The following is a 21,960-nucleotide window of genomic DNA, read 5'->3' on the forward strand; positions in this document are numbered from 1 at the left end:
AAATGTACATCAGTGAATATTTTTTAAGATTTTATTTATTAGAGAGAGAGAGACAAGGAGCAGGGGCAGGGAGGGGCAGAGGGAGAGGGATAAGCGGACTCCCGCTGAGCAGGGAGCCTGATACCAACACTGGGCAGGGATCATGACCTGAGCCAAAGGCAGGCCCTTAACCGACTGAGCCACCCAGGCACACTCCTCAGTGATTTTTTAAGAAGTAGGTCCACCTGTCTAACTAGCATGCAGATGAAGAAATAATAAATGGAGTGTGGATCCTGACCTCCAAAGGGCATCCTCCACTCTGACTTCTGTCATAAGTGGTGATTATGGCCTAGTCCAAAATATCCTGTGGGTGGAGTCCTACAGGGGTGCCCCGTTGTGTCTGTCTTCTTTCAACATTAGGACTGCATGTGGCGGTCGCTCATGCGTTCCCACTGCTGTATAGTGTGCTAGTTTATGAGCATAAACTGCAGTTCATTCTTCTGTGAACAGACATTCGGGTGGTTTATAGTTTGTCGCTACTGCAAGCAGCACAACTATGAATATCCCTGTAGAGTCTTTGGTGCTTGTGTGTTCTTTTCCGGCGGATATTTACCTAGGACGAAAATTATGGATGTTCAGCTTTAGTAGATACTTGGCAGTTTTCCGAAGTATTTGTACTAATTTAAACCCAAAGGGTGTATGAATTCTGGTTCCCCTAAATCATCAACCACACTCGATATTTTCTGTCTTTTTTTTTTTTCCCTCTTTTCAGCCATTCTGATAAATGTGGTGACAGCTCATTGTGCTTTTAATTTGTTTGCCCTAAGGACTAATGAAGTTGAGCACCTTCTCTGTCGATGGGCCACATGGACATCCTTTTTGGTGTAGTGTCTACTCAGGTCTTTTGCCCATTTTTTAAATGGGGTTTCCTATCTTTTTCTTAGTGATTAGTTCTTTGTACATTTTACTCTGTCCTTATTGGTGATGTGCCTGCTGGTTCTGTCCATTGCTGGGTAGAGGGTGTTGACGTCTCCAACTATGATCGTAGTTTCACCTGCTTCACCTTATACTTCTCTTAGTTTTTGCCCCATGTAGCTTGATGCATTGTTGTTATATCCCTACAGGGTAAGAATTCTTAGGTCTTCTTGGAGAATTGATCCCTTTATCATGATGGTAATAGCTCTTGCATGTCTGCTTTGTCTGAAAATAACAGCTACTCCTACTCTCTTTGATTAGTGTTACTAAAGTATGTTTTTCTCTACCCATTTACTTTTAATCTATGTGTGTCTTTCTACTTAAACAACATTTGGTTGGGTCTTATTTTTTATTCACTCTGACAACCTCTGTCTTTTAATTGGTGCATCAACACCAACATTGGTGTTGATGTTCAAAGTGATGATTTATATTAGTTGAGTTAATATCTACGAATTTGTTGCTGTTTTCTATTTGTTGCCTATATTGCTTGTTCCTGTTTTTGTTTTCCACTCCTTTTCTGTCTTTTTTGGTTTTAATTGAGTATTTTATAGGATTGCATTTTCTCTCCTGTGTTAGTGTGACGGTTATACTTTTTTAAAAAAACCTTTTTAGCAGTTGCTCTGGAGTTTACAATATACATTTACAACTAATCCAAGTCCACTTTCAGATAACACTACACCACTTCACAGGTAGTGTGAATACTTTATAATAACAAAAAAATCCTAATCCTCCCTCCTGTCACTTATATCATTTCTGTCACTCATTTCACTTGTGTATACAAACACCCATACAAGATATATACATAAGCATACATAATCAAATATATTGTTGCTATTACTTTTTGAACAAACCATTATCTGTTAGACCAGTTTAAAAAAAGGTTGTATTTTACCTTTACTTATTCCTTCTTCAGTGTTCTTTCTTTCTTTATGTAGGTCTGAGATTCTGACCTATATCACTTTCCTTCTAAAGAACTTTTGGAGTGCCTAGGTGGCTCAGTCGGCTCAATGTGTGACTCTTGATTTCGGCTCTCATAGTCTCAGAGTGGTGGGATCAAGCCCCAGGTTGGGTTTTGCCCTAAATGTGGAGTCTGCTTAAGATTCTCTCTTGCCCTCTCTCCTGCCACCACTCCCACCCCCACCCCCAGCTTTCATGCTCTCTCTCTCCAAAAAGAAAAAAAATAACCTCTTTTATAACATTGCTTGAAAAGGCAATTCTACTGGCAACAAATTCCTTCAACTTTTGTTTTTCTGAGAAAAACTTCCATTTCTCTGTCACTTTTGAAAGATAATTTTGCACGATACTGAATCTAAGTTGGTGGGCTTTTTTTTTTCCCCCTCAATACTTTAAGTATTTTACTTTACTCTTTTGCTTACATGGTTTCTGATTAAAAAGTGGATCTAATTCTTATCCTTGTTCCTCTATTGTTAAGGGTTTTTTCCCCCCCTCTTTGGCTTTTTTCAGATCTTTTCTTTAATCTTTGATTTTCTATGATTTGAAAATGATGTGGCTAACTACAGTGGGGTTTTTTTCGGGCATTTAATCCTGCTTCATGTTCTCTGAGCTCTCTGTGCTTTGATGTCTGACATTAATTTGGGGAAAATTCTCAGTCATTATTTTTTCAGGTATTTTTTCCATTCCTTTCTTCTGCTGGAGTTCTCATTACATATGTGTTTTGTAGTTGTCTCACAAGTCCACAGGATATTCTGGGTTCGGTTTTTTTTGTTTTTATTTTTTTTAATCAGTCTTTTTTTCGTTGCATTTGTTTTTCAGTGATTCTATTACTATAGCCTCAACTTCAGTGATTCTTTCCTCATCTATGTATGGTCTACTATTAACCCCATCAAAGGCATTCTTCATTTCTGTTGTGGTGTTTTGATCTTTAGCGATTCTTTTTACTTCTTTCTTAGGATTCCTATCTCTCTGCTACAATATACATCTGTTCTTGCATGTCCTGTTTTATCAGAGTCCTTAGTGTATTAATTGTTGTTGTTTTAAATTCTCAGTATAATTCCTTCATGCCATGCCTGGTTCTGATCCTTGCTCTGTCTCTTCAAAATTCGTTTTTAACTTTTAGTATGCCTTGTAATTTTTTCTTGATAGTTAGACATGATGCACTGGGTAAAAGGAACTTCTATAAATAAGCGTTTAAGAATATGGTGGTGAGGTATATGAAGAGAGGAAGAATTCTGTTGCCCTATGATTGTCTTAGTCCCTTATTGAGCCTATGCCTCCGGACTGTGAACTACACAATTGTTTCTCAGTATTTTTTCTCCCCTCAGGTGGGACAGAATGGCTAGACCTGACTGGATTTGGCTATTTCCCTTTCCCCAGGTAAATTGGGCTCTGGTAATACCCCAGCAGGTTAGGCTGTGGTTACCTGGCATCCCCAGAAGACAGACCTTGTTAAGAAGAGAGTGCTCTGGTACTTCTGAATAGAACTTTTCTCCCTTTCCCAATCTGGAAGAATGAGAGGATTTTTTTTTTCTTGGTATTTGCTATGAGAACATTGGTAGAGCCCTAGGAGATGAATCTCACAAATTGTGGAGGCACATTATAATGGATCCCCTTGGAGTCTTTAGCTCTCAGACTTGTCCACACAGAGCCTCCAGCACTGCATCAATTATGAGTTCAGGTTTTTCTACTGTGGCACTAGTTCTCACAGCAATTTCTGCTCCAGTAAGCCACAACTCCCTGTACTCTCTTGTCTCTCCAGTCTTAGAGGTAGTCTTAGAGGTAGTGTCTACCCCACTCATCTTGATCCAAGAAGAGTCATTGATTTTTCAGTCTGTTCAGCTTTTTACTTGTTTGTATGGACTGGCAACTTCTAAGCTCCTCACATGTGGAACCAGAAACTAAAAGCTCCTTCAATATTTTTTTGTTTCAATAAACATTAATTCAGTACAGTTTGGATATGAAATGCATTTATTAAGCAGATGAACTCCTAAGTTTAAAATATGAAAATTTTTTTTTTGCCAGTCTTCTCCAACTATACTCTGGCGGTGAGGAGGGGGTTATTGAGGTCTCTTTTTCTTTCCTTCTTTCAGTAATATGTAATATTTAATGAAATGTGCAGCTCTTAAAAACTCAGATGAGTTTTGACAGTTGTATATATACTAGGTTTCTTGGCCTTGGCACTATTAATATTTTGGACTAGATAATTCTATGTTTTAGGGAAGCTGTCCTATTCATCCCTGGCCTCTCCCTACTAGACACCAGTAGCATCCTCCTAGTCATAACAATCAAAAGTGCCTCCAAGCATTGCCAAATGTCCCCTGGGAGGCAAAATCACCCCAGTTTAGAACCACTGATATATAGCCATGTACCTAATGTTGAGAAAAGAAGATATAGATCATATCCATTCCTCCAGAAAGTTTTCTTTAGATTCTTTCATTAATCTACCTTCCCTCCAAAAACATGGTATCTGATTTGTATCATCTTAGGTTCATTTTGCCTATGTTCACACTTTGCATAAACTGGATCATATGCTGTGTATTTTTTTGGTCTGGTCTCTTTCACGTAACATGATGTTTTTACAATTTATCCATGTTACTGCATTTATCAGTGGTTTATTCTTTTTCGTTGCAGAATAGTCTTGCATTGTATGACTATGCCATAATTTGTTAATAATATTCTGCTGTTGATGGCCACTTGGGTGGTTTCTGATTTGGGGTTCCTGTGCATAAGTCTGCTACAAATACTCTGTGGATATCTTTTTGTAGACATGTTTTCATTTCTCTCAGTAAAGATCTAGGAATGGCATTTCTAGGTTGTGGGTAGATGTACATTTAACTTTCCATAAACTGCCAAACCCTTCTGCAAAGGGTTCTGCCATTTTATGCTCGCAGAAGGTATGTCTGAGTGTTGTAGTTGTTCCAAGTCATCATCCACAACATCATTTGGAGTTTTCAGTCTCTTTTATTTCATCTGTTCTGGTGGGTATCTCATGATTTTTGTTTGCATTCCCCGGATGACCTAAGATGTTGAATACCTTTTCAGGTGCTTTCTGGCCATTCATCTTCTTTTTTTAAGTGTCTTTTAAAGTCAGTTTATGATTAATTTGTAGGAGTCCCCATTATACTTCCTACCCCACATAGTAGTCTCAGAGGAACCTGCTTTTGTGCCTCAGGGACTGAGAAACCTTTTGCCATCTGAATATATTTGGGCCAAATTATAAAAAGCATTGTGAAATATACCCTTTTTTTTTTTTTTTTTTTTTTTGTTCTCTCTGTTTCCAAACATACTGTGAGGTTTAGAGAGTATTTTCCTTTAGTGAGGTCAGAAATACTACTAATGAGCCAGACAAGTATATGAAACCACTTCTGTTTTCTTTGGGATAGTCTTTGAATGCCCGCATCCTCACACAACAATCAGCCCTATGTCCTCCTTCCACAGTTTTGACAAATTACCAGCAGGGACCTGTCCCCACACAAGGCAGTGAGTCACCTTTGTAATTCTATGTCTAAGAGAGGTTCTTGGTGAGTCTTTTTCTGGAAGCATTCTTTTACTCATACAGGAATGTCTTTACCTAGTTAAAAAAAAAAAAAAAAAAAGTTCTCTATGGAGAAAGATGCCTTTTTCCATCTAAGTTCTCAAAATAGAACTAAGCTATTCTCTTTTAATTCCAGTGGAAAAGGAAGGGACTCATGAGCTTTCTTTGTTTTTAGTTTCTGTCCACCAAAATAATTTGTTGCTAATGTGGTATTTTTTTTTTTAAACCTGTTCCCTTGCTGACCAGACAAAAAGATTCATCTCTGAGTTGTTTAGGACCTGGTTTCTGAACAGGCTGCCAGGGTGCTTGAAGCTTGGTGTTTTCTCATTGAGCTTTGAAAATGGAATATGCTGAGTTCCAGAGGAAAGCGTCTTATGTATACATGAGGTAACAGGCACAAAGTGTAATCTGTAGTTGTGATCTCTAAATACCATCCCCTTTTTAAAGGAACCAGGTTCCTTGGGGAAATGGCTGATTTTTATGTCTAGGATATGAAATATGTAAGGTGAGGCTGAGTCCTCCCAAATCTTTCCTACCAGCAGGCAAAAAAAAAAAAAAAAAAGAAAGAAAGAAAGAAAGGAAAGGTAAACAAATGAACAAACAAAAAGCTATTATAAACTACTAGGAGCCTATCAATAGGACTTAGGCTCCACGGTGGAAAGATTCTCACGGACCAAGAAAGTACAAGTTGAGTATCAATAAGCATAATGGCTGCATTGGATTAAAGCATATCAAATATATTTTAAATGCATGAGTTCATAATGACAAAAAACTACAGAAACAGTCACCATATTCCAGTCTATGGGAAACCTGACAGGACAAAAAAAAAAATCTGCTTTCTTTGAAACATAAAAAGCAAAAGGAGAAAAAGGGAGAGAAGGGGACCTTATGATTTAAAAGACACATGAATTGTAATAATGGGAGCATATTTGGATTCTGATTTGAACAAACAACTACTAAAACATTTTATGGGCTAGTTGTGGAAATTTGATCACCACCTGGATATTTACATTAAGAAATTATTAGTGTTTTAGATGTGATCATGGCATTGTGGTTTTATTTTTATAGTAGTCTCTTTTTAAAGATACATACTGAATTATATACAAAATATTAGGTCTAGGATTTGCTTCAAGAGTTGTGGCAGGGATTTGGATGAAACAGAATGGCCATGAGCTGGTAATTATTGTTTCTGAGTAGCATTTATGGACTTATTATACTGTCCTCTTTACCAGGAAATGTTAATATCTGAAATTTTTCTTAAAAGCAAAAAACTCTTAGGTGTCTTGCAGATTGCTGATGTCATGGGTTAACTGGTGGGAGTTTGAAAAGGGAGGGATTGCTGATAGGGATCACTGGACTAGAGTAAGGAGCCCTATCCTGCTGGGTTTCTTTATAGGGTTTTCAGAACAACATCATCAGTATCCCACTAAATCAACCTGCACCCAACAATTTTCTCTTCCTGTTTGTTTATTAACATCATATTAATGTTAAGAACCTAGGGTTCTTGAGAAAAGCAATGAGATTATACACCCTTATCTCATACTAGGTTTTGGTTGCCCAAATGGCCTTACTGAGGGACTGCCATCTGGACCTACTTATTTCTTATGGGTTAGAAAGATGAAGACCTCTCAGGGAAAGAAATTTCAGGGAAACTTCTAAAAAAGCATTGTTTCTTTTCAGACATTTTTTACCCCTAAATCAATGGAAAATAGAAAGCATTTGTCAAAAGTGATTAAAGCCTATACCGAGTGGAATAGTTCAGAGACCACAGCACACCCAGTAGAATACTTGTTTATGCTCACAGCCTTTTAGCAATCGAGGTATGTTAAAGACACCCAAAACAATATGTGAGTTTCAAAATTTGCTTCATTCCCCATCGAAACATAATATATTTTTTCTCTCTTGATTGACTTGGACAAGTTAGAGTCTTTACTCTCATCAGATCAAAACTTGTGTTTTCATGTCTCCTCTTAAAACTCTAATCCTGCAAAAATTATTTCTCATTTCGCTGTGAAATAACCCTAGATACTTGATGTTCCATTTTGTAACTTAACCATTCATGAATTTCAGACCTTTTTCAGGCAAATGGAGGAAAAATTTTTGACTAAGTAAGCTTTCTCAAACACGAGTATGAAGAAGAGATCACCTGTTTGGAGCCAGTCACAAACATGACAAGTGTCTGGTGTAATCCTTGACCAACAGAGGAGGAGGGTGACCCCTTATAGATGAAGAAACTAAGACATGAAGACCTGACCATGTTGTCTCTGGAAAATACATGTGTTCTTTCTCCTAAACCAAGGCTGTCTGTCTCAGGTAGATGTTGTGTCAGCCCTGACTTGCATTGAATCTTCATTTAGTGATGCCAGCTCACAGAACTTGCATTTTTGTGGAGAGATGCCAAGATCGAGGTTTCATAATGAATTAAAGGCCAGCATTTTGTGGCAGTTAGCTGATTTTAAAGGATGCTGGTATTTCCCAACAAAATATAGTTGAACTTTGGTCATTTCCAAGTATTTGATGCCCCAGTAGCCAGAATAGTCTAGTCCACATTATAATGAATGAGTGGTAATAGGTTGTGTTTATATCCACTGATGCATTCCCACTGTTTTACCAAAGATCTTGAATAATCGGCCAGGCTCTTCTTTGTAGTTAATATTAATGATACAGTTTACATATATTTGATAAGGGCCCGATTGTTGTACATGCAGCCAAATAATTTCATGTACTAAAGTCTCAATTGTGTAGTCTTTCATCCTGCATTCAGAGCTGAATTTTTAAGTAGTTTATGTCCCTAGCAAAGGATATGCTAGTTATCCGGGGGTTACTCCCCTGTGAGTGCCACCCATTACACACCTCCAGAGAGTACCTACACAATCCTGTCAGTGGCCTCTGGGCTTGGAGTTATTTTCCACATAGCAGGTGATATTTTGCACTAAGCCTTCTACATTCTGTATTTGCAGATACCATAGGTTTGCAATATTTCTTCAATATCTGCAATTTTGGCAACTGTCACTGGTAAATGTTATTGTTACTTAGGGTAGTGTAAGCAAAAAAAAAAAAAAACCACCAAAAACCACACACAAAAAACCAGCCTTAGTTAAACTTTGGAGATTTTATATATATATATTTGTACTTCTTTTTTAAAGAAAGAAGTACAAATGGCATATATATTATATATATATATAATATATATATATATGCCATTTGTACTTCTTTCTTTAAAAATAAAGAAGCATAGGGGCACCTGGGTGGCTCAGTGGGTTAAAGCCTCTGCCTTCAGCTCAGGTCATGATCCCAGGGTCCTGGAATTGAGCCCCACATTGGGCTCTCTGCTCAGCAGAGAGCTTGCTTCCCCCTCTCTCTCTGTGGAGAGAGAGGTGGAGGTTCCTCTCCACCTACTTGTGATCTCTGTCTGTCAAATAAATAAATAAAATCTTAAAAAAAAAAAAGTAAAGAAGCATAGATTCATTCATGAACAGCAGACAGAAGGAGATACATCTGTAGCAATATTTATAAAATACACGAAACATTTAGGTATAGCAATAATAATAATAATCTTTATTCATTTATTGAGGGGTTCATCTGTTCAGGGGCTGCCAGGCCATTTACATTCTTTATCACTTATCCCTAAAGCCTTCAGTGGTCAGAGTAAGAGGGAGCCAAGGGTCTCAGTGGTCATTTGGCTCAGAGGGTGGAGGCAGGGTGGAGGATGGGGGGTATAGGTTTAGTCTCAGCTTTCCCTTAGTCCAGAGTCTAGATCTTTGCTCTTCTACAGCTTGTAGCTGTGTGCAGACTGGTGCCTTCTTATACTAATCTGTTTTTATATTACTCTGTTTATGATAATCTATCTACAGCTTTCCAGTCTTTCCATATCAATTAGAGTTCACCTTCCTGTACCTTCCTAATATCCCTCTGATCTTGTGGCTTCTCCTGGAGCTTAGATGGTGTGCATAAAACTTATGACTCTGAACCTTGATTATTACACGCCCTTTTCTAGTTCCAGACCCTCAGCTGTTCTAGATGTGAAGAAACCCCGTAAGCAGTTCCATGTAAAAGAGCCCCTCTTTGTTTTCTTGGAGCATAAAGTGAAAAAAGGTTAAGCTTGAAGTAAAATATCACATAGCATTATCCTCTTCAGTGTGTTCCCCTCTGTCAGTGCAAGAGTTTACTTTTGTAGTTATAACATCCCCATAAGCCATTCTCTACCTGCCCTTTAAAATAAATAGTGAATTAACAGTTTTGTCATCCTGTTTATTTCTAGCAACTCCAAATAACTGGCTTAAGAAATAAATGCTCTTTATTTAAAAATGGATATATTACCATGTTTTCCTTTTTAAAGATTTATGTGTTCTCAAATATTATATTTTCAAAGTAATGTCCAAGTAGTAAATAGCCAAAGAAAATAAGCATCTGGTTACAATTTGATCCCTTTCTTGCCAATCCTTAATTGTTATTCAGTGATTCCAAGTCATAATCTTTTTTACTGAACTGCCTAAACTATGCCAATATAACTCATCCTGTTTTTTAAACTTACAGACAAAAATTCCTTTCTGAGATTTTGTGCCAATTTCTCATCTGTCCTTTTGGCTCTCCTCATTTGCCAGAGCTTTCTCTTCTAATCAAAGATTTTTTTTTTCTTTACAAGAAAGGCTTTAATCTGGATTCTAGCTCTTCTTTCTTTTTTTGACGTCTAATCCAAAAGAAGTAATCTACTTTCTTCTTAAGAAATAGAGTGCCTGCATCATTTTAACTGCTATGAAATCTGGCTTAAAATTGGGATATTATGGATTCTTCCCTCAACTAAAGTTACTATAGCAATTATCTCTTAACCATAATTAAGTAGAAGGGAGCTTTTATGATGGAATGAATACTAGGCTCAGAAATAAAGACCTGTTTGCAAACCCAGTCTTGTTCCTTGCTTATAGTAGTAAGCAAAAGTTACTTATCTTCTCTGAATCTTGGTTTCTCTTTTATAATTTGGGGACAATTAAATTAGATGTTTAATTCAAGTGGATTTTGTAAGGATTTAGTAAGATGAAACTGTGCCTGGTACTTAATTTTTTTTTACTGCATAAAAAACATATTAACATTTACTAAAGAACTTTTACAAACTATTAAAAAAAGAAATTAAACCCTGTTGGTAGGTAAAGAAAAAGATGTGAATTCAGTTAACCAATTCACAAGAAAAACAAATTATTAAATAAACATTTGGGAGAATGTTTAAACTCAGAGCAATTAAATAAATTCAAAAAGCACTGAGATGTCATTTTTTAAATTAGTGCCGATTAAAAAATAAAGACCTACTGGTGATGACATTGCCAGTTGGTGCAGCTCATTGGAAAAAATATGCATCAAATTATAAAAATATTTATACCTTTCAATCTAGTAATCCCACTTTGGAGAGTCAATCCTAAAGGAATATTATAAAATATGGGAAAAATCTAGAAACATAAAACTGATTAACCATTGCTTATGAGCTTAATAAACTTGGGAACAATGTAAGTTTGTAATGGATTAAGTTTGGATGAATTATTTTATGCTATTAAAATAAAAATAGGGACGCCTGGGTGGCCCAGTCCATTAAGCGGCTGCCTTCGGCTCAGGTCATGATCCCAGTGTCCTGGGATCAAGTTCCACATTGCGCTCCTTGCTCAGCAGGCAGCCTGCTTCTCCCTCTGCCTCTGCCTGCCACTCTGCCTGCCTGTGCCCTCTCTCTCTGACAAATAAATAAATAAAATCTTTTTAAAAATATAAATAAATAAAAAGAATACTCACTAAGCAACATGTACAAATGTTTATGATATCAAAAAATATACACAATAACAGATATGAAAAAAGTACATCTTAAAACTATAGAGAAATAGATCCAGGTGACAGTTTTTTTTTTAAAGATTATTTATTTGAGAGAGAGGAACAGAGACGGGGTGGGAGTAGAGGGAGATGGAGAGAGAATCTTCAAGCAGACTCCCTGCTGAGTGCAGAGGCCAGTGTGGGGTTCAGTCCCGACCCTGAGATCATGACCTGAGCTGAAATCAAGAATCGGTCACCGACTGAGCTACCCGGGTGCCCGTAGACACAAGTGATAATTACGTTAGATTATTATAGCATATGTTTTTTTCTTTTTTCCTGTTTCTCCAAATATTTTGTAAGGTGATATTACTGTTTTTTTAAGGTAATATTACTTTTAAGAGTAAAATTAGAATTTAAGTCTAATGTATTCAGTCTGAAAAAAAATATTTAGTGAGTGCTTATTATGTGCCTAGAAAATCTGCTTTGACATTTTGAGTCTAAAAACATGCCAGAATCTTTCTTCATTATTTACTCCAGAGCAATAAAAAAAGGCAAAAAAGAATGTGCTTAGTGGACTATTTTGAATAAGTAGTTCATATACAAACTAAGATTTAAGGTGCTACGGTGTGTAACCTAAGTGTTTAATACTAGGCTGTCAGCCCAACCCATTAAATGTGATGGTATTCTGTCTCACGATAGCCATCTGCTTTCGGACTCCTTCCAAAATTAACTGGCTGGCTTAGTCAGGTCATTCCACGGAGGAAAATGGGATCTCAGTGATATATTGACCAGAACATCAATGTGGGCAAGATTTTTAATAATGCATCTGAAAGCTACATGTAGAGGTAACTGGACTGAAGTAAGCTAGACAAGGTCATTTGCCAAGAATTGAAGCATGTTTTTATTGTTGAAATTTTTATTGAAATCATTGTAGATTCACTTGTAGTTATAAGAAATAATGTCAGAGATTGCTTGTGTACTTTGCCCAGTTTCCCCCAATGGAAACATCGTACAGAACTATATAGTATGGTGTCACAACCAGGATATTGACATGGTACCGTCTCTCCCATCTCACTCACATTTCTCTGGTTTTATTTTGCTTCTTTGTGTATGTGTGTACATGTGTATGTTGTTCCATACAATTTTATCACCTGTGTATGTTTGTATTTCTACCTCCACAGTGAAGACATTGAGCAGTTCTATCAGCATTTCAACCAGGATTTATCCTATTGCCCTATAGTACTCCTACCCTCTCTCCCCTCCCTGCCACCCCTAGCCCCTGGCATCTGCTATCCTGTCATATATTGTAAAATTTTCTCATTTCAAAATGTTGCATACATTGAAACACAATAGAAAATCCAGAAAATAAACCCACAAGTGTATGATCAATTAATCTTCAACAAAGCAGGAAAGAATATCCAATGGGAAAAATAGTCTCATCAACAAATGATATTGGGAAAACTGGACAGCTACATGCAAAAGAATGAAACTGGACCACTTTCTTACACCATACACAAAAATAAATTCAAAATGGATCAAAGATCTAAATGTGTGACCTGAAACCATAGAAATCCTAGAAGAGAACATACGTGGTAGCTTCCTTGACATCAACCATAGCAACTTCTTTCCAGATAGGTGTCTTGAGGCAAGGGAAACAAAAGCAAAAATACACTGTTGGCACTACATCAAAATAAAAAGCTTCTGCACAGGGAAGGAAATAACAAAACTAAAAGGCAACTTATGGAATGGGAGAAGATGTTTTCAAATGATATATCCAATTAAGGGTTATATCCAAAATATATAAAAACTTAAAATTCAACACCCAAAAAACAAATAATTCAATTAAAAAATGGTCAGAAGACATGAACAGACATTTCTCCAAAGAAGACACAAGATGGCCAACAGACACATGAAAAGATGCTCATCATCAGTTGTCATCAGAGAAATGCAAATCAAAACTGCGAAATGAAAACAATAAGATACCACCTCAACACCTGTCAGAATGGCTAAAATTAACACAAGAAACAACAGGTGTTGCCGAGGATATGGAGAAGGGGGAACCATCTTACATTGTTGGTGGGAATGCAAACTGGTGCAGCCACTGTAGAAAACAGTATGGAGGTTCCTCAAAAAGTTAAAAATAGAACTACCTTATAATCAAGCAGTTATACTACTGGGTATTTATCCAAGGGGCTCTCTATAGCCCTTTCCCTAAAAAGTGTGGTAAATCAACTTGTGCCTTCTTCCTGCTTGGCAAAATTCTGCACTCATGCACCTGAATAGTTCTGGCCCCAGGACCATCCCTCACAGCATTACAATTCTGCCTCCTTAATGTGTTCATAGCACTTTGTCACTGTTAACCAGGGGGACTCACAGCCACAGCCTCATAAGCTAGTCTCTCCTGCATCCCTGACAGTAGGGTCAGAAAGCATTTTATCTGGCATGTTTCTCACTTGCTTGCCTTTCAGAAGAATTACTATGTACGAGTAAAATAGGAATTTAAAATATCTAAGCAGACTGAAAAAAGATCTAAACAGACTGAAAAAAGTCTGTTTAGATGGCAGAAACCAGTCATCTGCTATAGGCAGGGATTTTATTTCCCAGGCGAGTTCAGGGTTCAGATCCCCACCTGGGATTTCTAATTGGACTGATACCCCATGTATATTGCTCGTGCATGTCAATAGTGAGAAAGACAAGTAAGAACGAGCATAGCTTTCTTTAAAAATTACTTAGTAAAGTGGTTTTGCTGCTAAATATTTGTCTTAATACTGGAGGAAAACACTCCTGTGTTTCGGAGCTCTGATAACTCTAGTTCTGACAGAACTTATGTGGTCTGACGCCTGTCACCAACGGGACAGCACAGTTGGGTTTTCACAGCCCCATGTCCATGCCTGCGCTGGTACTGTGAGGTCCCCCCTGCTGACTTCCTGCGGTAGTTATTCTGTAGGAATGAGAAACTCCAAAGACTTTTTGATTCGTGAGTGGTGGTGTATGTATTGTGGTGTACAGTTTTATATCATGCAGTTGAACACCCACCCAGAATTAATTTATTTTAACAAATGCATCTTGTGCTTGAGGCCATATATTTTCACGTCACATGTAAAGACTCCCGCTATCTAAATGTTGGCCCCATGCATCTGCTGTCATTAGCCCACTTACTGGGTTTGCTTCCCAGAACTGGAAGCTTCAGTGCTGGCATCAGAACTCATGGTTCACAACAGTGTTACAAGAGCACCGTCCAGTTTCAGCAGTATTTGCCACTGTCCCCTTATTCTGCAAGAACTGATGAGAATGTTAAGGCTGGAGTCTACTTGCTTGGGGGAGTAGGACCAAGATCCAGTAACTGTCGAATCAGTCCACGTTTGCAGCCCTGTCTAGAGAGGAAAGGGCACCAGTCTTCCTCCCTTCCCCGCACATAACCTCTCTTCTGATACTTGACATACTGTGGACTTCCCACCTAGATGTCTACTGCAAAACAGTCATGCTTACCTGCTTCCCCCGTTGATGAAAATTGGCAGGCATTTTATTTACATGTAAGTTATCATAGTGCATCCATGGCTTAGAGAAAATACAAGGTCAAGGTTTCAAATAATTCACAGATGTCCGTCTTCTTTTTTCCTGCTTTCTAAAAGCCCTTACTGATTTTATGCAGACCGTGGAGTTGGAAGACTGTGCCGATGTTCCCTTAGTCTAGAGTTTCAGTCTACAGTTAAGTGGACACATAATTGCTGTCATTTTAGAGGGACAGGCTCTTCTTCCTCATTGATTTGTTTCTCTGGTCTTTTTTCATCCCTCCTGTTTGCTAGTTATTCCTTTAGCAAGCCACCGCCCGTGAGAAGGAAAGAGTGTTTGCCACGCCGGGCCGTGCCAGCTTTTTGCCTCCCCGTCAACACAGTATTCATAATCAGAGTAATAATGACCTCTCTCAGGGTCCTGCCTCAGAAATCATCCTTCCTTTCATAACCCAAGAATAGTTTTTTTCCTCCCAGCAGGCATTAGGCATCCATCTTAAACTTATCCCGCCTTATTAGAATCATCTCGTTCCCGGGCTGTCTCCCCCACTGGCAAGTTAGCACTGTGAGAGAGGATGCCTTCTCAGTGTGGTCTGTGACTGGGTCAATCGCTGGCACCTAGACGACATGCCATGATTCAGTGACTTGAATGAATAAAGCCAGACTGCGGCCCCAGAAGGGAATACCTTATCCTATTTACCCAACTTAAAAAGTAGAGTCCAGGAACTATCAGCATGGGCTGGACCCATGCTGAATTAGTGAGTTAGTAAAAATGGCTTCATGTTATGTAAGATGTTACATATATTTGACAAGTGCTTGAAAGAGTCATTTTCTGATTTTTTATATTTACATTTTAGTTTTTATTCTGTAAATGAGGTTTGATTTTAGAAACTTGTTTTATAATATAAAGTATAAACTCTCTTTTCCATGCCATTAAAGCATTCTGTTTCAGAACATAACTTTGAACATGAGCCATACCTACACAAAAATACATATTGAAGGCATGCTTTTATACATTTATTTTTTAAAGTCTACAGCACCCTTGAAAAGGAACATTTGGGTATGGCTGTGCTTATTCTAAAGAGTCTTTTCTAAAGCTTACAATTATTATGAAGTTCACATTTTCCAGTATTTTCTGTTTTATCTGTCTTGTTTAGCACACCTCAAAGCACTTAGATAGCCTTTGCTTTTAATGCTAATGTTATCTTGTGCAGCCTACCTTAACAGCATATTTTTTTACTGATTGAAATTTCAAATCTGTGTTGAAGAATTGAATTTAATAATATGAATTTGTTAATTAAAATGAAAGAACACTAAAAAGTGTTTAACATATTACATAAATTTATGGACGCATTTTAAACTTAACATCTGGTCAAGATATCATATCAGCCTAGCCCTGTTTGTTGTGGTTGAAGAAGATTGTTTTTAGGTGATGACTCAAAGCAGAAACATTTATTTAACTCTTAACTTCCTCTCCCTCTTCCTATTCCCAGCTTTCCCAATTCAGGTGCACAGAATATGGAGACTCCAGAGACTCCAACCTTATAGCCAACAAGAAAGAATCCCTCTTTTCCTTTTTTTTTTTTTAAGATTTTATTTATTTATTTGACAGAGAGAGAGATCACAAGTAGGCAGAGATGCAGGCGGGGAGAGGGGGGAGTGGAAGCAGGCTCCATACTGAGCCCAGTGCGGGCCTTGATCCCAGGACCCTGAGATCATGACCTGAGCCAAAGGCAGAGGCTTAACCCACTGAGCCACCCAGGCACCCACTTTCCCTGTTTTATGATAATAATGCATACTTTAGTAACTATATGTTCCAGAAATGTAACAGTGGAGCCTGAAGCTGTAGCTTTACTTTTGAGAATAAAACTAAAAAGATGAAATACAGGGAGTTTTCTCAGTGTAATGAAACAAATTATCCTCAAAATAAATGGCAGTTATGGAAAGCAATTTTTGCTGTCATGGATAAAAGTTAGAGAACACAAAATCAGTGTTTGACATACATTAACTCACAGTGTTTTAAATAAAAAGAAGCTAAAGTGCATTATACAGTACCTGTTCCTAACGATGATTGCAGTTTCTTGTTATGAAGTCCGCAAAATACGTTACATACTTAGCAGGCAGAACTATGAAAACCAGAGATGAAAAAAAGACATAATAGGTCAAATTTTAAAGTTTTTCTTTTTAGGTCCAGGGAGTGCAGTGCCATTTTGCATTATTTAATCAGCACAGTCTCTTATGCAGCTGTTCCATCCCAAGTTCATATTCACAGGCATGCAAAAGAAAATAAACCTTTGATACTTGAAGCAATAATGAAGATTAAAAGTCCCCAAACCTCTGCAGTTTACCTCATTCATCTGAAAACTTCTAGTGGGAAAAGCATGCATTGAGAATCAAAATTTCTTCCTGAGTCCGTGATTGCCACTTAATAGCTCTGTCTCCTGAGTGAGACACTTAGTTTTTCTGAGCTTCTGTTTCTTCATTTGGTTTATGTAAATCACAGGTTGTGCCAAGGGTGAATACATTCCAAAGAGGCTTCCTATGCTATGAAGTGTTTTGCAAGTGTTGGGTAGATCTTGTTATAATTCCCATTTTGCAGATGAGGAAGGGCTGAGAGAGACTGCTGACAAGTTTGTTGAAGGTCTCATGATTGGCGAATAAAGATCTAGTTTTAAGGCACCTGGGTGGCTCAGTTGTTAAGCATCTGCCTTTGGCTCAGGTCATGATCCCAGGATTCTTGGATCAGGCCCTGCCTCAGGCTCCCTGCTTGGGGGCTCCCTGATCTGCGGGAAGCCTGCTTCTCCTCCCTCCCCCTGCTAGTGTTCTCTCTCTGTGTGTCACTCTCTGTCAAATAAATAAGTAAAATCTTTTAAAATAAGAGAGAAATCTATTTTTAAGATCCCGTGTCTATAATGTTGATATTTTTCAGCATCAGTACTATTGACATTTTAGGACTGATAATTCCTTTCTTGTGGGGGCGCTGTCATGGGCAGCATCATATGTCTAACAAAACCCCTGGCCTCTACCTCCTAGATGCCAAGAGCATCTCCCAATTTATGATAACCAGAAATGTCCACAGGCGCTGCCCCATGTCCCCTGGCAGGCAAAATTACCTCAAGTTGAGAGCCACCGGTCTGTGATTTGAGAGCTGAAGTTATTAACAACTTGGATGATGACATTTATCAGTATTACCATTATTCTGAGTGGTTCCTGATCGGAACACTCCATAACATAGCAATTTTCCAAATTTTTAATTAAAAAAGGAGATACCTGATTTTCATTCGTGGTTTCCCTATTTCTGAATATGAACAGGGGCATTGTCTTCTCTGGAAGGTCCCCGTGAACCGTTCCTACAGAGGCAGAGACACTGTCTATAGTGAGCCAGAAGTCACACTGAGTGACCTTCCCCTCTAATTCTGTGGCCAGCCCCTCAGGGGCCCCACTGTTGTCTCTTGAACTGCCACTTCTCATCTGGTAGATGCATGGACCCCTGATATCACTGAAGAGGCACAAGAGAGAATCCCATGTATTTTCATACCCATAATCTCGTTTAATCTTCACAGTAAGCCCTTGAAGTTTGTATCTATTGTCTGCATTTACATTTTGTTTAGAAATCTTAATAACCTCTCTTCCTGGCCTGCTCCTTCAACTTTGGTGTCCTCACTGCAGAACCTGATAGAGAAAACTCAGCAGGAAGTTGATATGGAAACTCAGCAGGGGCCTTTCTCACCAGCACTGGATGAAGAGTAACATCCTTCTGAATTACTCAACATAAAGCAGATGCTTTCTGCCCTGCATGACTCTTCCTTTTTCCTTTCCCCTTAACAAGTATCATTAAATACATGCCTCCTTTGACTGCATTTTGGGGACTTAAGAACCAACTATCCAAGAGCTGAATGTGTTTATTTCTGTTGCTCACTCTTCCCTCTGCCCATCAAGGCCAAGCATGAGCTTGCCAGGCCTCCCACACTCCCCCATCTTTGTCACTAATCTGCAGTCTGCTCTCTTCCTGATACTGGCACACTTCCCAATTTATTATCACCACTGAATGAAAATATTCTAAACTTCTATGCTTAGCTTTATTGTTTGTTTCTCTGTGGTTTAAAACTGTTGGGAAAATAGATGTATTTGATCTGGGCCTCATTCAATTTGTAAGTAGACTTGCCTGGATTTTTTTTACACACTAAGTTTTAAGATCAGTTGCTACTGACAAGCACAATAAATATAACTGAATGTGATGAAAAGCATTGGCATGACTGAAGAGAGGCTAGCCTTGAGGAACTGGACTTGCCCAGGAATCTTCAGGACTTAAAATTCTGCTTAAGGAAGGGCCAAAACAGTCATTGGGACCAGTGATTTCCCGAAGAAGACTGGATCACTTCACAGCAGTGCAATCCGAGTGTCAATTAAACTTTTATTTATTTTTTTCTTTAAAGTGCATGTGAATCATGTTAGTTACTCCATGGTTCATTAAAAAAGGAGTAATTGGCTCCCGCTGTAAAATGGCAGTGTCTGGCCCCATGAAGAGTTATTTTTCATTCTTAGATCAGCTTGCATTCTTATTGACTGGATTTACTCGATTCTGATTTGATGTGCATGTAGCCATTTCATCGTGTTGTATAATAAAGCATCATGGGTTTTTCTTGCTTCTCCAGGTGGCCTTTTTGAAGATGTAACTTTTGGAGCTGAGGCCTCCTCTCCCCACAGACAGCTCTCCGGCTGGAGCATGCGGGAGGTCCATGTTCTGCATGGTGGGCCGTGGTCACAGACAAAGGTACCAGAGCTCCAGAGTCAGTGTGTGGCATTGAAGTTGTGAGTTGGTCTGTTGCCATATAGTCTCTAAGAGAAGAGTTCACTTCAAATGTAACAAGAAGTAAGGTGGCAAAGAATGTTCCAGTAGCAGAGAAGTTATGACTCTGTTTCCCACAGAGAGAATATTCAGGTATGTGCTATGTCAGCAGCACCTGGAAGGATGTTTGCTCGTGGAATCCCATCTGTCCTTTGGGGGCTGCAGTGGGGACTCTGCTGGTGGAACCGAATGTTAACTGCTATATATCTAAGCAGAGAGACTTATAAACTGCCCATTCAGTTTGTGGAAAACAAATTTTTAGAAAGAAAAATACAGAATTTTGTATACCTGATTCAGAAGGGATGCTCTGTGAATAAATGTGTGTTGAATGAATGATTATCAAATTAAAGGTTTTCCTGTGTGTGCAAACCTGCACGTGTTTTTTGTTGTTGTTGTTGTTCCTTATTCCCTTTACCAAATACTGTGGCCTGTCGACTAATGGACCTCACTAGCCTCCCGGTACAGAAGTGTCTTAATCCTTGTGTGCCAAAGCAGGTGGCGAGGAAACCCTGGAAGGAGAAGGACAGAGCTAGAGGGAATCCAACAGAGCTCGGGTGAGCTGCTGATTTCACAGAGAAGGTTCTGTCCTTGCCTGCTGTCACCGTCTCCGGGTAAAGCTGGGATGGGGGCGGAGCTGGGCAGATCTCCTTTCCCACCTGCAGTCAAGAGGAGGGGCTGCGTCTACATCCAGCCTACTGGGGTTCATCCGAGCCTGCAGACTACCACCACACTCTCTCCCCCAAACACGCAGGGTTTAACCTCCTCTAATTTCCTAATACTCAAAATACCAGTGTTCCTCAGCCTTGAGCTTTGCGGAACTTTTTGTTTCACCAAGACACTTGCCTCCCAGCCACGCAGCATGGTGGGCTCTTCTAATCTGTCACTGGCAGACGGGCAGAGGCATAAAACCCATCTGTTTGACCTGCAGAGCCCCTTTATTAAGCACAGTCGGAAACATGGAAGATCTCAGTGATCTGTCCAAGACACACGGCCAGAGACAAGAATTAGTTTGGCTTCTCATAGGCTACTAAGCTCCCAAACTCAAAGCTGGTTTTTCGTGCTTTAGATTTCTCCTTGTCTGTATAGAGCAGGATTTTTCAATGTTGCCATTTACCTCTGGGGCTACGTGATTGTTTGTTGTGGGAGACTGTCCTGTCCTGTGGGAAGGAAAGATCTTTTTCCCTATACCTTCCTAGGTTCAATGGCTGCAGCTTGCAAATAAACTGATAAAAAACAGATTAACAAGAAAAAAAACCAATTACATACCTCCACATGGGAGTTTCACCAGGAATGATACTCAAGGAGGTGGTCAGATAACTGAGGTTTATATACTATCTTAGGCTAAACAAAGAAGGAAAAGAGTTTGAGCTTCTTGGCAGGGTAGGCAAATTAGAGGAAGGTGAGGGAAGGAAATGTATGGTAATAGGGTTGTCTTGTTATGCAGATAAGTTTCTCAGATGATAAGAGTTGTCTCCCAGAGTAGCTCTCTTCCGGTACAGACATGTCCTTACAAATGGAAATTTCCTTTATAAATGTAAATTTCATTTGCAAAAGAGGAAATTTATACCTTATTTTTAGGCAGTTACATGGAGGTAAAGAGCTTTTTCTGCTTCTGCTTGCTCTCGATTGTCTTTAGCTCAAAATAATCCTTGTGTCCCAGGGGTGGATGTTGGGGTGACGAAGTCCGGCTGGTGTACCTTTCAGGGCACAAAAGGGTATTTATTTAGCAGCATCATTGGCCTCTACCCACCAGATTCCAGTTGCCCCCTACCCACTTGTAACAACTAAAAACATCAGCAGACATTGCCCTGGTGTCCAAAATTGACCCCAGTTGAGACCCACTGCCTTAGAGAATGAAACAAGATTTTGTTGATAGGGAAAAACTGTACTCTAAGATGGCCGACCAAACCAGCAAGGGAATTCCAGCCCTTCCAGGTTCTTCTTTCCTACCCTGTTTCCCATGCGTACCAAAAGTACAAGTATGTGGAGGTAGAAGGGTATAAATCCCCTTCCCTGCTTGTGCTGGGGGTTCAGACCTTTGGAGAACAAACCTCATCTGAGCCCACTGGCGTTAAACAAACCTCCCATCCTCCAAAGTCCTGGAGTGCCACTTGGTGGTTCTGCCAGGATCCAGTCCAGGTTCTGCAACATTTGGTTCCCTGACCGGGAAACCCAACTGCACTGGTCCATTGTTGCCACGGGTTTGGAGAAATGGTGGGACAGTGACGGATGGAGGGATTGTAAGGGAGAAGACACGCCCTGCCTGATTTTCGGCAGTCTTCTGCCGGGTCCCCTCAGGCCAGCCAACCCCACTGTTCCCACCCAGACTCAAAGGAAACTTGACAGGTGAAGACCAGGTCCTG

General features: G+C 39.2%; 1 protein-coding gene across 8 annotated transcripts in view; it reads left to right on the forward strand.

Annotated features, from left to right (window-relative positions):
- The window catches only part of UBE3D (ubiquitin protein ligase E3D), a 160,460-nt gene extending 140,494 nt beyond the window's left edge, over positions 1 to 19,966 (forward strand). For all 8 annotated transcript variants that reach the window (XR_009354561.1, XM_059177202.1, XM_059177206.1 and 5 more), the window contains one exon: positions 19,404 to 19,966. Coding sequence is in view for 7 of the 8 variants with exons in the window: in XM_059177202.1 (XP_059033185.1) it covers positions 19,404 to 19,424 (21 nt within the window). In the remaining variant the exon portion in view is untranslated. The remainder of the gene's footprint in view (positions 1 to 19,403) is intronic.
- The last annotated feature ends 1,994 nt before the right edge of the window (positions 19,967 to 21,960 follow it).

Source organism: Mustela lutreola, chromosome 6 (genome assembly GCF_030435805.1).
Source record: "Mustela lutreola isolate mMusLut2 chromosome 6, mMusLut2.pri, whole genome shotgun sequence".
In the NCBI taxonomy this organism is placed as follows: Eukaryota; Metazoa; Chordata; class Mammalia; order Carnivora; family Mustelidae; genus Mustela; species Mustela lutreola.